Here is a 16,439-nt window from a genome sequence, read left to right on the forward strand (position 1 = left end):
AGAAACGTAAAAGTTATGAATTTCCAAAGTTGAGTTGCCGGGAGGCAAAACTGGCGCGCGGAAGTCTGTCTGTTTGTCCCGCATTTAAGCCCGTTTTAACACTAAAACGGCTCTACTTTATTTTAGATCGGATTTGGGTGCGGTTGGTACCATTGGAGAGCTTGGAACGAGGAGCTTCTCAAGAGGCCAAAAACCTCGACAAAATCTTGCCGGAACTTCTTCGGAATTAGGAAACAAGGGAAATCTCCTACTCTTTAATCCTAATATTTAATTATTTGAAGTTTTCTTGCCAAGACCGAAGTTTTTCTCATGGAAGCTTAAGGTTTGATCTTTTGTTTGTGATCTTAACCATAAATCTCCCATCAAATCTTTGATGAGGTCCTTTGGATGGGGATCTATGCGACCCAATCACAAAGCCTAGATCAAATCTATCAAAACTCAATTTCTTATGAATATCGATGACTCGAATCGCCCCTATCAATATGTGAGGTCTTAACATAACCTTCCTTCTCGTCTTACACGGGTGCATATGGATATTGATGCTAGGAAATGAAGCGATTCTGGCTGTGGGAAAGTCATGTCACTGAACATTGGATTAAGTGAAGGCGGAAGAGAAGAGTGAGGGAGGGAGACGACATCTAAAAATTCCGTTCCGAGGGAACAAAGGAAGAGTGACGCCTTTTGGAGAAATCAAAACTCATGGAAATTAGATTTTAATTCAATCACATACATTTTGGAAGACAAATTTCTTCTTCAACACCCAAATATTTTCTCCTCCGAGCCTCCCACACGTTTTATCTTTTTAGGGTTAATTATGTGGGTTTTGTGGCTCCTAATGAGTATTTATACATATTCTCATTAAGAGTCCTTATTTAGTAGGTTTAAAGAGCCCTAATTCGTTTTAACTAGGAAACTTGACAATTACTTTCTTATTTCCTAAATAAGTCCTCTTTAATTAAATTTTTAATTGGGACAAAATAGCCCCTTCCAAAACGTGGAAACGTTATTGAGTATTTCAGGTATAGTCATAGTGAAAAATAAAGCCTTAATGGTGTCATCCCATGAAATTGGCCATACAATCCTTTCTTGAGAAATATTGGATTATACGGCCACACGGCATAAAAAAAATCTCAGCATTTGGAGTCGTTGATCTGCTGGCCACTATCAGGCGATCAAGTCTCAATCTCATGCCAAATGGAGATCCCATTAATAAGTTACAAGGAATGGAAACAAGCAATGGCTTGAGGAACAACGACAGGTTGAACCGTGAAAATTTTAAAATGAAATTAAAGCAAAAGTCAATTAAAATACATACAATAAGAAAAAAGAGAAATATAGGAAATGTAACTTAAAATATAGCTAATTTGGTAATAACTATAAGTTAATTAAGTGTATGCCCCCTCCCCCTCTCTCTCTCTCTCTCACTCTCTCAAAAGCTTGGTTGGGCCCAAAAATTTTATTGTATAGATTTTTGAACAAAGTGGGCCCCACCCATTCTCTCACAACCTATGCTCTCCATTCTCTATTTAAACATGAATCCCTAGTGGGGCCCAACTATGAACACTTAAGATCTTTGAAAAAAGTGCACACAAAAAAAAAAAATACTTGAGGTCACTTTATTCGAAGATCATTTGTTGCGACCCAACGTACAAAGGCCTTGCCCAAAAAATCATCTCCTAAGATGATCCTAACCCTTCAAACTGTAGAAATTTTTATATGATGCGTCATTGTATTAGATTAGAGGGTTAGGATCATCCGATGGAGTCTATAGAGATGATTTTTGGGGCACATCCTATTTATGTTGAGGCTTAACAAATGAACAGTTTGGGTCTTCAAAGGTGGATACAATAAAAGTATACAAACGGTTTGGATCTTCAAAGGCTTAACAAATATATATTTTTTTAAATCACTTAAGCCCACCTAGTCTAAAGATCCAAACCGTTCATTTGATGAGGCTCAATGTAAATAGGCCTCTTCCTAAAAATCATCTCCCTTCGACGATCCTAACTCTTCGATCTGTAGATCTAATTGGAGGGTTTGGGTCAGGTGGTGTAGCTGATGAGTTTGAAACTACATGATTATTGTTGAATGTGTCAAAAAGTTGAAGGGTGTAACTGTATCTTTCCCTAAAATAAATTATACTTTTTATTGTATCCACCTTCAAAGATCTACATAATTCATTGTTGGCCCCACCAAGGATTTGTGCTCGAAGAAAGAAGAGGGAGAGTAGTAATCTTCATTGGATGATCATTACCCTCCGATCTAATACGAAGAGGCCTCATATAAAAGTCTACGGAGAGTTAAAATCATCATAAGGAGAGGATTTTTTGGGCAAGGATTATTTCCCCCCCCCCCCCTCCCCCATGGGTTCACGGGGGAAGAGAGAGAGAGAGAGAGAGACGTGTGACGTGTGTGGCGTCACTGCTTGTTGTACCCACTACCCGTCGGGGGATTTATCTACAGGGGGAATATCACTGCCCTTAACTTTTCCTTGCACGTTAATTAATTAAGATTCGAGGTAGGTAACTAGGGAAGTTAACATGGTAATACGTCTACACTGGAGACAAGAATTTCAAATTGTAATAAACTTCAAGAACATTAATTTATTTATTTATTATAATTTCATTTTAGGCAATTTTTGGCCCTTAAGAGGTTACATAGGGGGGCGTTTATGTGAAATCGAGACCGTCGATATTGCAGAACATCCTGAGGTGACCCACATAGTCTTGTCCTACCCTGGATGCATGGTTTCGGTTGAGATTTCGGTGATATCGGTGAAATAATTGATAAATTAATATTATTTTAATCATTTACCAAATTTCGACCGAAATTACCTTAATTTCGGCTTAAAAGAACGATATTTGGAGAGCTTTTACCAAAATTTTGGCTGAAATTTTGGTTTCGGGAAGGACCAAAATTTTGCCCGAAACTAAAATTTAAAACCGTGCCTGGATGGACATCCCATGTCCGAGATATAGGAGTACAAAAAATTAATGGCTTAGCCTTACTTGGCGTTTAAGGTTGATGTAGGAAGGGTCTAGACTCATCCGATCGTGTTGTTAATATGGCGGGGCTTATGGTATTCGTTTAGTGGGGTCCAATCCGTGTCTTTTAGGAAAGAGTATAAAAGTGACTTTCCTTTTACCTATTTTATCTCAATTTATTATGAAAATTGCTATAAAAAAAAATACACACAATTAAGCTTTTTCCTAACAGGCAATTTTTAGGGCCCACTTGTCCCATGTAGGCCAGCCAACTGCTGTTAATCCATTAAGCCTTTGTTATGAAATTATGATTAAGCTAAGAAAATCTAAACCGTTGGATTTTCTAGTTCTTTATATGATGTTCTACAAGATCTACCGTCATGATTGCACATAAATTTCTCTTTGTGGGACCAAGAAATTTATAGATCGTGACAGTTACTCTTTGATATTGACACTCCTCTCTTCTGTTTAGGCGTGATATCATACCATATCAGCTGGGATACCGTATCAGGTGGTCAGTCGGAGAAATTAGAAAGAACCCTCCTAAGGAAACTTGGCAACGGTCATATATTTGAAAACCCCCTTGCAGGGTTATGAAAAAGGAAAGAGAGGGATTAAAAAAAGAAACCCTTGTGTATCGATCATCTGGAATTTGGTTCAAGAGAAGAGAAGAAAAGAGAGTGATTGAGAGAAGAAACTCATCGCTGTTGATTCTCTCCTAATTCAATTCAAAAGAAGAGGAAAAAGAGCCATTAATTCAAGAAATCCATCTAAGAGAGAGAGAGAGAGAGAGAGAGGAGGAGGATGGGAAAGAGGAAGATAGAAATGAAGAAGATCGAAAACAAGAAAGCTAGGCGGGTGTGTTTCTCAAAGAGACACAAAGGCCTCTTCAAGAAAGCTCACGACCTTTGCATCCTCTGCGATTCTCAGATCGCCATTATAACCTTCTCCCCCGGTGGTAAACCCTATGTCTTCGCCCACCCCTCCATTGATGCTGTCCTCGACTACTACCTTGGCAATGGCGGCCCCACTCCTTCATACACCCTTGCCGAATTTCCCATACTCTCCAACCAGGTCTCTCAACTCGAACACCAGCTAGAGAAAGAGCAAAATCAAAGCAAGATGGGAAGGAATAATGAGAGTGGTGGTGGGGACTACTGGTGGAATAGAGTCAATATGGATGAATTGGGAGAACTACCCATTGAAGATCACAAGGCATTGATAAGGAAGATGGAGCAAGTTAGAGAGAACATGCTAAGACGCGCCGATTGGCTTGCTTCAGCACATGCCGAGGTTGAGGATCCTCTACCATTGGCCGTATGTGCCGAGGAAGGACCGATGGTGCCAGTTTCGGTGGTGCCTTCGGAGGAGGGCGATATTTATAGTCAGCTCGATTCACTTGATTTCCCATATTATTTGGGTGAATTCTGAGTATTTATTTTCCGTTTTCACATTCTCCTTCGGATAATTGCTTGTTGGGGATATGGAGTTTTGATTTTTTTTTTTTTCCCCAATCTTCACATTCTGTTTCTTTGCATAAAGTTCAAGCCGTTTTATGGGTTTTACCTTTTCTATTCAATTTTCAGTTTATCCAGCTGTTATTATCATTTTTGTCAATATTGCTTGTACAGAAACTCAATAATAATATTTCCCACATATTTTTGGGTGAATTCTGATTATTTTTTGGGTTTCCACATTCTCTTTTGGATGATTGCTTCTTTGGGATATGGAGTTCTAAATTTCTTTTTCCAATCTTCACCTTATATTTCTTTTAGATACAGTTCAAGTCCTTTAATGGGTTTTAACTTTTCCATTCAATTTTCTGTTTCTCCAAGTGTAATTATCAATTCTGTCAACATCTTTTGTACAGAAATGGAATTAAAATATTTCTCATGGATAATCTTATACTTGAAAATAACCTTTCATTGATCAGTTTTAAACATCGTTTATTATTTGTTAGTTTAACAAAGGAAAATAGAGTTCAGAATTTATGAACTTGGTACAATTTCTCTTTAAGTTGGGTTAACAAGTAAGCCCAATTTGTTCATTTATTGAATAGGTGTAATCCATGTTTCAGTTCTGGTTTTATATGAAGTATCAAGGGTTTCAACATGGCTATTGATTAACTTTATGATTCAATGTATTTTAAGGAATCCAAATAAATCGATGTGATTTAGTTTTTTCTCTTTGATCTGGATTCGTTTGGGCACAATTTTTTAGATCCCCACCTACTAAGATAGCAAATTAGTCCCATTGTATGCATTTGGATAGATTAATTATTTATATTTTGAGTTTAGTGTTGAAATAGTAAAGCTATAGATTATTGGAAATAGTATTAATCACTGAGGCTATTTGAAATAACCAACTTCCAGAGCATTTCTAATAAATTTTCTAATTTCCATAACTCTTCCTTGCAAGGTTATTGGAATCCTTGGTTATTCTTCTTCAGTCATCCCATTTTTGTTTGGCAGTAAAGTGGATAAATGGGTAAAGCCTATTGTTGTTGTGTTAGGGACCCTGGAATACAACTTCAGCAATTCATTGAAAGATTAAGAATCCCAAGTGCAGAGCAATACAATCCACAGAATGAACTAGATTGGAAAAGGTCCATGTAGAACACATTGGTAAGTCTGGGTCAAAAGAGAAACAATGGAACAGTCCCAGAGGCTTGTAATTCAGCTAAACCAAAAACCTTTGATATTTTGAATTCATGCTCTCCATAAGGTCTATTTTGGATTGATTTTTCTCTTATATTACGTGTCTCGGGTATGGAAAGTTTCCATATTTGCAATGGCATGAAGCCACATTATCTATCTTCTAAGGCCCTGTTCATTTTAGATTATGGCAACTGATCGTGAGTCCAAAACAAATTGTTTTAACTTTGAGTTCAATAATTGGTTTTGACTCACAATCAGTTTTCATAGTCTAAAACGAACATGTCATAAGAGAGAGGCTCTCCTAAACTGGTTTGTGCTTCATGGAGGTTGTGTGAACTTTGCAACCCTCCTAAAACACTAATTGTATGAGTGCAAACTTTTCATTCATCAAGATACACATTCTCAGTAAAAATGAGGCAGAAGAAGTCTTTCTAGTCTAAGAAGGGGCTGTCCCTCGCTTGCGGGTCCGGCTTCAGTTAACATGCCGTAAATCACCTTCTCTGTATCCCTAAGTTATCAGCTTTATTGCACTTGTCTACTTTCGACCTTTGCCTCTTCCCCTCTATTTGAAGGTGTAGGCCTGTCATATGCATTACTTATGCCTGTTAACAAGCTAATACTGACTCTGCTTGGGAGCTCATTGACAAGAGTGCTTAAGGTCTGGTTAGTTGACTTACTCGGCGGATTCCCCTTCATCGGTCTTGGTCCTAGGCTCGCTCATCTTATCTATGTTAGGATTCGAGCTATCGATTTCAAGATTTCAATCAGAATTGGAAATAGCATCAAAGTTCCCTGCTTCCGGATCAGAGCGGTACATTTGATTGATTAGCCCTCCCTTTGCCCCTACCTCTAAAGGGGCAAACGTCTGTTTGGATACACAATTTTCAGCTATGGAAAAGAAATATTTTTCTTTATTTTTTTTCCGATATCAAATCATTACGATAGGAAGCTGGGTTTTCACGTCTTCTCTTCTAACCTCTGCCTCCATTTCTGCCTCTTATGTTGTTTAGTAGGCGTGGCCACTCCCTCATTGAACTGCTTAGGCCCTGTTTGTTTTGGATTTTGAGAACCGACTGTGAGTCCAAAACTGATTATTGAACTCAAAATTAGACGTAAGTTGTCATGTTGAATGTCAGAACAGAAAATGGTTACTTCATCACATCTATTGATGCTTACTCAATGTTCGAGTCCATGATTTTCCCTATAAAGTCAATCAAAACTCCTTTGACTCTATCTAGTTATGACCGCGTCAACCGAGTACTCGGTCGCATCAATTGGATACTCAATCTCACAGCACCAAGTTGACAAGGATTTGCTTTGATAGTATTTTGGCTCGCATCTACATTTTGGAACCCTGGTTTTGTTAGAAAAAATTAAAATTAAAAGATGATTTAAAAATTTGGAGATTTTGAGTGCATGTCCCAGCCTTCATATATTATGTTTCGTCCGATTAACAGCATGAGGATTATGATGATGTATATCCCCGTAAGCGATATGCTAACTTTCAGGGGAAACTCCGATTAATTGTAATATGTAGGTGAAGGGCTCAATCCATAGGTACAAAAGTTTTAAATTGGATGATAACAGAACTGTCGGCAGTTGAAAATGCAGCACCAAGTTTTGCGGTCGGGAGATTTAACTAGTGGTAAAGGATATCCTTTCCAAAAGTTGAAGTTTAACTTTCTTGTGGTTGTACCCCTTCACTTAGAAGTCAATCCCCTTCAGAGAGAACACAAAGGGCATGTATTATAAGCTCACATTGATGAGTAGCTTGTATTATAATTTGGATATAATAGCGGAACATAGGCAAAGCAACAACTTCACTCTCCACAATTGTTGCAGGTCTCGGCTAAGTAGAGTTCTGTTAATTAAGCATTCAAGTGAGACTTATTCCACTCAAGGTTACAGTCTTTGTCCATTGAGGAGAATATCAAAGCAAGTGACAATCAAAATCAATAGAGACGAATGTCACTTTTGCTTTGACACTCAAAGCAAGTGACAATCATAATCATGCAGGAAAGCCTATTTCTGCTTGTTTAGGACTTGCCATAAGGCCTTTTTTTTAAAGCACTCATTTTGAAATCAATAGAGAAGAATGTTAAAGATCATCTAGCAAACATGGTGATGTTAAGCTCACTTGCTGGCCTTACTGACATGCCTCATTTAATTGTTGTTTTCCTAGTTTGAGGATCATCACTTCGGTCAAAAATCGCTAGGAAATGAAGCTTATATATCAGAGTAACAAATAGATAAGCAGATTTGGGCGTGAATAGATAGAAGCGTGCAGATCTTGAATCCACTTGATTCATTCCTACATATGAAACCGAGGGCAATGAAGTTTGCACAATTTTCATCTGCTACCTTCACTTTCGTCCACTACCAGAAGATTTAATGTGAGGCTGGTCAGAAAACAACTGAATCTTGGAAATATCGACAACCAGTCCTTGAATGGACAGATCTCTGAACTATATGTCGATATACACTATTGCCAGCAAGGGCTTAAGAACGTGTTGTTTCTAGCCTTCAAATTCCCCACAAATTTTGATATTCACAATTGGCATCTTCTTCTTTGATGAAATTTCTTCAAATTTCTTGTAGTTCTTGGGGAGGAGACACCAAGAATCAGATCTGATTGAAATCCTTGCAAATCAAGGAATTGATGAAGATGAAGAAAAGCTTGCTCATCCAGCTTGGAAATCATCCCTTAAGGTAGACGAAAATCCTATTTTGCAAAGAAAACATCCTTTTTACTAAACCCCCCAATCAGGTTGAGGTCCTTCAAATTTCTCTTTCAAGAATCAAGTCCAAGTACAAAAGAGAGCGGAAATGGCTATTTATAGCCAATTACAACGACAAATGACCTAAATACCCCTAATATCTCAAAGTGACTAAAAACCCAATGATAGTGTAGATTTGTCAAGGAAGTATTAGTGATAGGTGACGCGAGGAAGAACCTTGTGACGAGTTCCAGAGCACCAGTTGTGTTTCTCTCAATCTCTCTTTAGGGGAACGAAAGATTTTCGAAAGCCGTTTTAAACCACCAGAAAGCCTGTTTCGCATAGCAACCGCCTTTGTCGGCAAACCAAAAACCTGTCCACATAGTACCTGCCTTTTACGGCATAAATTGGTAAGCCCGTCTGCACACGGCATTTCCAATTAGTAGCTTATCTTTGGGTCTGAAACTCTCTTTTAGCACCCAGAGGACACCCTGTTTTCCGAAAGCACCCGAAATGTGGTCCATTGGAAAGCCCTGGAAACAAGGAATCTAACGGACCTGACTGCATGTGAATCGGAGTCCAATCGGAAGAGATATGGACGATCGAAGTTACCGATAAATGATGAAAATACTACAAAACAAAACAGAGAAGAGACAAACTATCGCGCCAACCGGGGACGACATCAACCGCCAAAAGGTGGATGATGTCATCCCAAATTCGTCTCAAACGAATTCCAAAAACGAATTCCAAATTCGTCCGACCCAGATATTTTTACCCCCCCTCCCCTATAAATAGGGGGTAAAGGTTTTTAACACTTCTCTCTCTCCCCCCTTTGGTGTATACACCTTCTTTCGGTGTATTTCTTCCCCCTTTTGGTGAAATCCAAACCCCAAACCCTTGCAAAAAATCAGAAAGAAACCCTAGTTAGCTTGCTTTAGAAGAGAGAAAGTAGAGAAACACTAGGTAGCTCTTTTTGGACGTCGGCCCCTCTACCTGCCACTTTACTACTTTCTGCAGTATGGGTGGGTTTCATCATTATTTGACGTCAAGCCCTTCTACCTGCCACTTTACTACTTTCTGCAATTTATAACTTTCTACACAGTAAGGTACGAGGTTGAGATGTCAAAGAGACTTGTTCCGCTACAGCCGAGCACTCGAGACAAAACTCCCTCCGACTTGCTTTTACTTTCTGCAATTTACAGCTTTCTGCACAGTAAGGTATGAGGTTGAGATGTCAAAGAGACTTGTTCCGCTACGGCCGAGTGCTTGAGACAAAAATCCCTCCGACTTGCTTTTATTTTCTGCAATTTACAGCTTTTTGTAATTCACTTTACAAAGTAAGGTACGAGGTGGTAACATCATAAAGACTGGTCATGCTCAAATTGCCCCCAGAATCCATGATATAAATCCCTCCACCTTTCTTTTACTTTACAACTTTTTGTAATTTACTTTACAAAGTAAGGTACGAGGTGGTAACACCATAAAGACTGGTCGTGCTCAAATTGCCCCCAGAATCTATGATATAAATCCCTCCACCTTTGTTTTACTTTCTGTACTGTCATTTTTCGTTTGATTTACGGAGAGGGGGCCTACTTGGGATCAGTTGCAGTATTTCTTTGGAGTCTGTAAAATATGGTCCCAAACAGGATCGAACCCGAATTAAGCATAACCTAACAAGGGAAATAAAATCAAATTATTTCGTTTCAAATCCTTCCAAATCGCCAATCTAAGTTAAGAGACCGGATTAATCCGGGCAAGAGGGGTACCTAACACCTTCCCCAATTGTAACCACAACCCTTACCCAGATATCTGTAAGGACCACGCCTTAAAAACAGAGCAAAATATAAGGTTCACAGCCCAGAGCAAAAGAACCTCGTTGATTATTCTTTCAATGAGATTTGAGCGCCAATGCTCAGTTCCTTGAAAGAATAGACACGGGTCCTAGGCCCTAACCTAGGTGGCGACTTTGAATTCTTTATCTCACGAGATTAGGACTTCGGTCTTGAGTTCGTAAGATACGCAGATCAAATAAACACCCCCTGAAAACCCGATAGTGGTGATTCCTTGTCGTCCTGCGCAACACGGGAAAAAACCGGCTCCCACAGATTGATGGCAAAAATAACCAAACTAAAAAAAGGGCGGCCCAGTGCACGAGGCTCCCGCCATTGCGGGGTTTGGGGAGGGCTAGATGTACGCAGCCTTACCCCTACTTTGCAGAGAGGCTGTTTCCGTGACTCGAATCCATGACCACCATGTCACAATGGAGCAACCTTACCGTTGCGCCAAGGCTCGCCGTCTTAAAAATAACCAAACTACGCCACTTAAATCAAAAGACATAAAAGGAACAAATGACAAGTGAACAAATGACAAAAAAAACCCTACACTAGTGGAGTAATGTCGGACGCCTATGGGATAAGGGATGCTCCTACATCACATAACTATCCCAATAATCTGATACGTACACCTCTTATTTCAATGTTCTCTCATTTATTGTTATGATTCCCAAGAAGTTGTTTACCAATCAGAGAATTTTAATCTAAAAGGTGTTGTGGATATCAGCTCCTTTGTAGGATTTGTATATAATTCTTATGAAGAGGTGACGAATATCCATCTGTTGAGAAGTCTTTGGTTCAGTTTGTATGCAAGAATTAACTGCATTTCAGGCGCAGTTTGTGTGTAATTGGTTTTTAAAAACCTTTTCCTTAAAAATCCTTTCCTTATTGCACTGTACACACTTTTTAGATGCAGTTGAAACATTTTGCATCCACAATGCAGGTAAGTTCACATCCAAACAGATTCTAAATCAAGTTCTAAAATGCATGAAAAAAGTCTGAAGAGAAGAGGGAATTCAAAACAAAACAAAAAAAAATAAAATTGGTAGTGCACTGAAGTATGAAACCCCTTGGGCCCACATTATAATTGTAGGGGTATTTATGAATATGCATGAGGTAAAATATGAAACATAACTATCACAGTATTAGTGATGGAGATCGGTGCCCTTTGCGCGTCTATTCGAGATGGGCCCTCCCTTTGAGAGGCCCATAGAGTTGTTTTTATTCTTATTTAGGCCCCACAGGGACCTTTTTGTTATTTTCAGCTTTAGTTAGGGTTATTTTAGTCATAGTTTATGTTTATCAGGTTTCTATTTCTTAGAGTTTTAGTTTTTGTATGATTCTATTTTTATTGGGTTGTATTTGGCTATTTAAAGCCATAAACCAACGTTTATTGGGACTTTTGCATGAATATTGATTGATATTGAGTGTTTTTCTTCCCCTCTTTAAGTTCGTCTATTTCTCTCCCCTATTCTTCTCTCTTCTTCCCCTAATTCTTATTCTTTCTTCTTCTCCTCAGTCTCTCTTTCATCAAATTGGTATCAAAGCATCTGGATAGCGATTCGTACGACAAGGTTATTGTGGAAGGTGACTCTTCGAATGTTATCTATTGGCTATCGGGAGCTGTGGCTCCCCCGTGGAGATTCTTTTCCTTCTTTAAGGAGATCTCAGATTTAGTGTTTGGTTCCTCTATTGTTTTTAAGCATGTAAAGAGGTTTGCTAATACTGAAGCAGATTCTCTAGCTAGCGAGGGTGTGGGTAGGTTGGGTTTGGAATGGTTTGATTTCCTTCTGCCTTGATTTTGCTTGCTCTTTTCGTCGTTGTTTGTAATCTTTAAGGACCATCTCGGTTCTCTCTTTAATATACATTTTATGTTGCCATTTCAAAAAAAAAAAAAATTCCTAGAAAATCTAAAGGGCAAATATGCCTCCCTAGAAAATCTAAAGGGCGAATATGCCTCTTATTTAAGCCTAAAATCTGCATCATTCTCCCCCGGTTGAAAAAGAACTCGCCCTCGAGTTCTAGTTCACCTGGGTCAAAGATGTAAACAATCCACTGAAGTAGCAGAACGCGTAATCCGGCGGAAGCAATCATGATGTCTAACGCTCGAGACAATCAGGAAAAGCATCTGCAAGGTCGGAGGAAGAAGAGGGAAGAAAGTGCCCATGCAGACTCATGCGAACATAATCTGCGCTGGAGAAGTAAACTAGCTGGGAAGATCGCAACGTACTCCTCTTGGATCAGCAAAACAGCTATGGGCATTAACAATCCATGATCAGAATCAAGATGGTCATCTTGTGCACTGAAATCAGCGGGCTCGAGCTCCATTAGCATCTTGATCGGGGCATCTACTGGAGAAGTAATGTAAGCCCAAGGGTTCCCCATGGGGTCATTCAATCACCTTGTTTTGATGATTAACAAACGCAAATTGATTAGTCATTTATGGACTGATCATTTGCCTTGAGTGTTGTGCTTTAGACAGCTCCTGCACAAGTCAAATCAAACTAGCACACACCTTGTTGGCATATGCTTGAAGATGAACCAACCAATGGACAAAGAAGCTAGAACATACTTGGACAAACCACACCTTGGAGGATCTACCAAGGAGAAGCTCAACAATCATCTCAAAGCATTGAACATACAGAGAAGATCATGAAGGCCAAAGCTGGAAGATCAAGAACCAATGCAAAGGACTAAGGAGCTTGTACCACAACTTAAAGATGTCAAGCATGAAAGCTCAACCATAGAAGATCCCATCTCAAGAGAAGAGTTCAAGAGAGTGGTAGAAAGGGTAGAATGTATTCCTATCTCTCTTGCGATTTCTCTTGTCAACGCACATTGTTTTAAACCCCTAAAACTAATGAAAAAAATATTTTTCAAAGAGACTACAACACACCCTAAGAGCCTAATTGGATTAGTGAATGACCAAGTGGTGTTCCATCATTATGGGACCCTCATGACATTCCTATATATATAGAAAATGAGTTCCAAAAGCCAAAGAAATCAACAACAAAGAAAAATAGGAAATCTGCTGTTTCATAGGCTTCTCGGAACTCATTGAATTATTCTTGGAGCTCCGAGCTCGGAACTCCGAAAAATGGTCCAGGAGTGTCATATTCTGTCCATTTTCTCGAAATGGTCCACGGAATGAAATTCCATTATCTGGCCATTTTCTCGGAACTCCGAGGATATTTCTTGGAACTCCGAGAACACTATGAACTCAAAAAATATAGCCGTTGCGGTTACAACGGCTAGTGGATTTTTTGACCAAAAAATTACCAGTTTGCCCCTGAAATGGTAATATTGAGTTGGGAACCTATATATACATGTTGTATGGTTTCAAAATATGAAGGAGAACATTTTCAACTCAAATTAAACCCTAGAAACACACTTGCAACTATTTTGGGTTAATTCCTCTCACCAACCAAACTCATTATGCCTTGATTTGAGAAAATCATTTGAGATTGGTTTAGTCTTAAACTTGTTTATCTTTGAGAGTATATTAGGAGATTCATTGTGCATTGTAGCCTACTTAGAGGCAAAGTTTTCTTCTTCTTCCTCATTAGATCGGTGGTAAGGGCATCCGTGTTTAATTCCCTTGGGTGAAGCGCTTAGAACTCGGCGGAGAAGGAGAGTCATTGTAAAGGTGGAAGGGCATCCTCATTTAATTCCCTTGGAGTGTAAAAGCCTTGGAGCCGGTCGTCGTGGAGGTCTCAATAGTGGAAATCCTCAAGTGCGACCTTGAGAAGAGTGAAGTAGGCCGTTTGCCGAACCACTTGTGTGATTGGTAGTTCTCTCACTCCCTCTCACTCTCTTATTTGATTATTTGTGCTTGCATTGTTACTTAGAATTGAGTGAGTAGTTAGCATCGATAATCAACCTAAATATCTTAACCTTGCTAACTAAGCTATAAATCGCCCAATTAAGTTTGCTAATCAAAAGGGTTTTTGAACTTAATATTATTTAAGTTCAACTATTTTAAACTTAATTTAACAAGGGATAAGTCTTGGGGGAAATCTTAGGAAATTTTTTTAAAAGGCAAAGGTTTTATAAACCTCCTATTCAACCCCCTCTAGGTTGCCAAACCGAGTCACTCATTGAATTTCAATTGGTATCAAAGCTTGCGCTCTTGATTAATACCCTAACCGGTTAAGAGTTAAACGATCTAAATTTTGACAACTTTAAAAGTGGGATCTAGACTACTTATTTTGGATGGTTCGGATTATGGATCATGGTTGATCCATATGAAGACATACTTAAAAGGTTTAGATAAAGATATGGTAAAGATAATTGAGAATGTATTCGTCTTAAATGTTAAATCTAAAGGACTAAATGAATATAGCAAAAAATTATCTTTACTAAACACACAAGCCCTAATTGCAATATGTTGTGTATTACCACCTAACATTTATGAAAAAGTATCCTCTTGCAAAAATGCTAAAAATATTTTCGATTTTATTGAAAATCTTCAAAATAAAAACATGTGCTTAATAGGATTATCTAATAAAAACCCCTTGGATAATGCCGAATTCACATTTGAAGAACTAATTGAAAATGTCTAAGAATTACATAAGAAACTTGAGGATCAGCTAGCTAAAAATTCAAACTTGAAAAATCATATTGCTAGTATTAGAAAGGAGTTTAGGGTGTTAGAAATAGATCATGCACATCTTAGTGAAGAAAATGAAATGCTTAAATTTTTTTATTGAATTAGGTGAAACCATTACATCACTAAGAGAAGAAAACCAACTCCTTAAAGAAGAAGAAGAGAAAATCAAAATGTTTTCATCTCTTGAATCAATAAATTTTAAAACGAAAGTCAATGACTTGAAAATCAAGAATGAAACATTAGTGTTGAAAAATCATTATTTACAAGAAAGTGCAAAACATAGTTTTCATTATAGTCACTCTTGTAAATCATCTTGTTCATCCTGTCCATCTACCTACTCATATATGTCTTGTGATTTTTGTGGTAGATTTGGACATTACAAATCTAAATGTAAGTTTAGATTTGTAAAAAGTAGTAAGTTTTTTTTTTTTGTTAGAAATGATACATCAACTAGAACAAACTTGCTTGGAACCGACATGGTTTGGGTTCCAAAATCCCCTACTTGAATCACATCATATGATTAGTAGATTTAGGGGTATGAGCTTTAATTTAAATATCATTTGATAAATTTGATTGTGTAGATACACTAAACTTATCATGTTTGATCCCCATGTATCTATGATAGGCTATTCATACCATATGTGACATGAGACACTAGGATTGTCTAATTTGTAATCTCATGTCATTATGCCTAGTAGAAGTAAACTATCCTCTTTGGTATGAATAGATTTTTGGCTAAGTGCTAAGTGCACACACTATGACTTAGATCTTATTGCACTTAGTATCCATCCACATAACATGCCGCACTAGAACCTAATGTGAAAACCATAAATTGATCCTTATAGAATATACAACCACATCACTTGCCCATGTGTTCAAATTGTACTTACAAGTATATCCTTAAATTTTAACATTATTTGGTAGTTGCTAGAAGCTAGGTTGTACGATCTATCACATCACTCTAGCGAAACCAAAAGGAGAAGAAACCCATAGGTTTAAAGACTTGAACTCAAATAAAAATTTATGACATCAAATAGTATTTGAGTGAAATTTGTGAATATGCCAAAATATTATTCTTTATACTTTATTTTGGACAAATATGGCACTTGCTAGATAATTGGGTTCTTAAATTGTTTTAAAATATCATTTCTAGCAAAACTATGGTATTGAATGCCTTGTGTAAGAAATCAACTCAAATTCTTTCTTAAACATCTTTATGTGCCCTAGGTGAATAAACTTGTTTATTACTTTGCACCTAGTTGTCCTATCAAACCCATTCTATTACATGCTTAATAATTTTCATAAAATGTAATAAGAATGATAGATGGGTTAAGAATTTGTGTATTTCCAAAGAGCTTTAATTGGATAATCTCATGACTAAGATGAACCTTAATTTGTATAGGTATTTTATATGTAATTCACTTCATGTAGTCATGAAAGCTCATATTGGAATACATGTGTCCAAGGTAGTTTCTATCATGTGATAAATATATTCTAAAAATCCCTGGTCTATTCCCTATAATCATATAAGAATATATTATATAGGGAAGGTAAATCATGAATCTAGATTCAATGTATGACACTCACTTGAGTTAAAAATTAAAAACTTTATAAGAATCTAGTATCATATTTGGGCATTC

At 37.8% G+C, this 16,439-nt stretch overlaps 1 protein-coding gene across 1 annotated transcript; it reads left to right on the plus strand.

Annotated features, from left to right (window-relative positions):
- Positions 1 to 3,809: 3,809 nt before the first annotated feature.
- On the plus strand, positions 3,810 to 4,415 carry LOC143855867 (agamous-like MADS-box protein AGL29). The gene has a single exon (XM_077365920.1). It carries the CDS (start codon positions 3,810 to 3,812, stop codon positions 4,413 to 4,415), a length of 606 nt encoding a protein of 201 aa, XP_077222035.1.
- The last annotated feature ends 12,024 nt before the right edge of the window (positions 4,416 to 16,439 follow it).

This window comes from Tasmannia lanceolata, unplaced genomic scaffold, assembly GCF_043159265.1.
Source record: "Tasmannia lanceolata isolate RefF3 unplaced genomic scaffold, GAP_Taslan_0.1 ptg000023l, whole genome shotgun sequence".
Lineage (NCBI taxonomy): Eukaryota > Viridiplantae > Streptophyta > Magnoliopsida > Canellales > Winteraceae > Tasmannia > Tasmannia lanceolata.

What these genes read in the sequence shown, in the direction of transcription:
- LOC143855867 (XM_077365920.1), top strand. Translation starts at nt 3,810, where the DNA reads ATGAAGAAGATCGAAAACAAGAAAGCTAGGCGGGTGTGTTTCTCAAAG.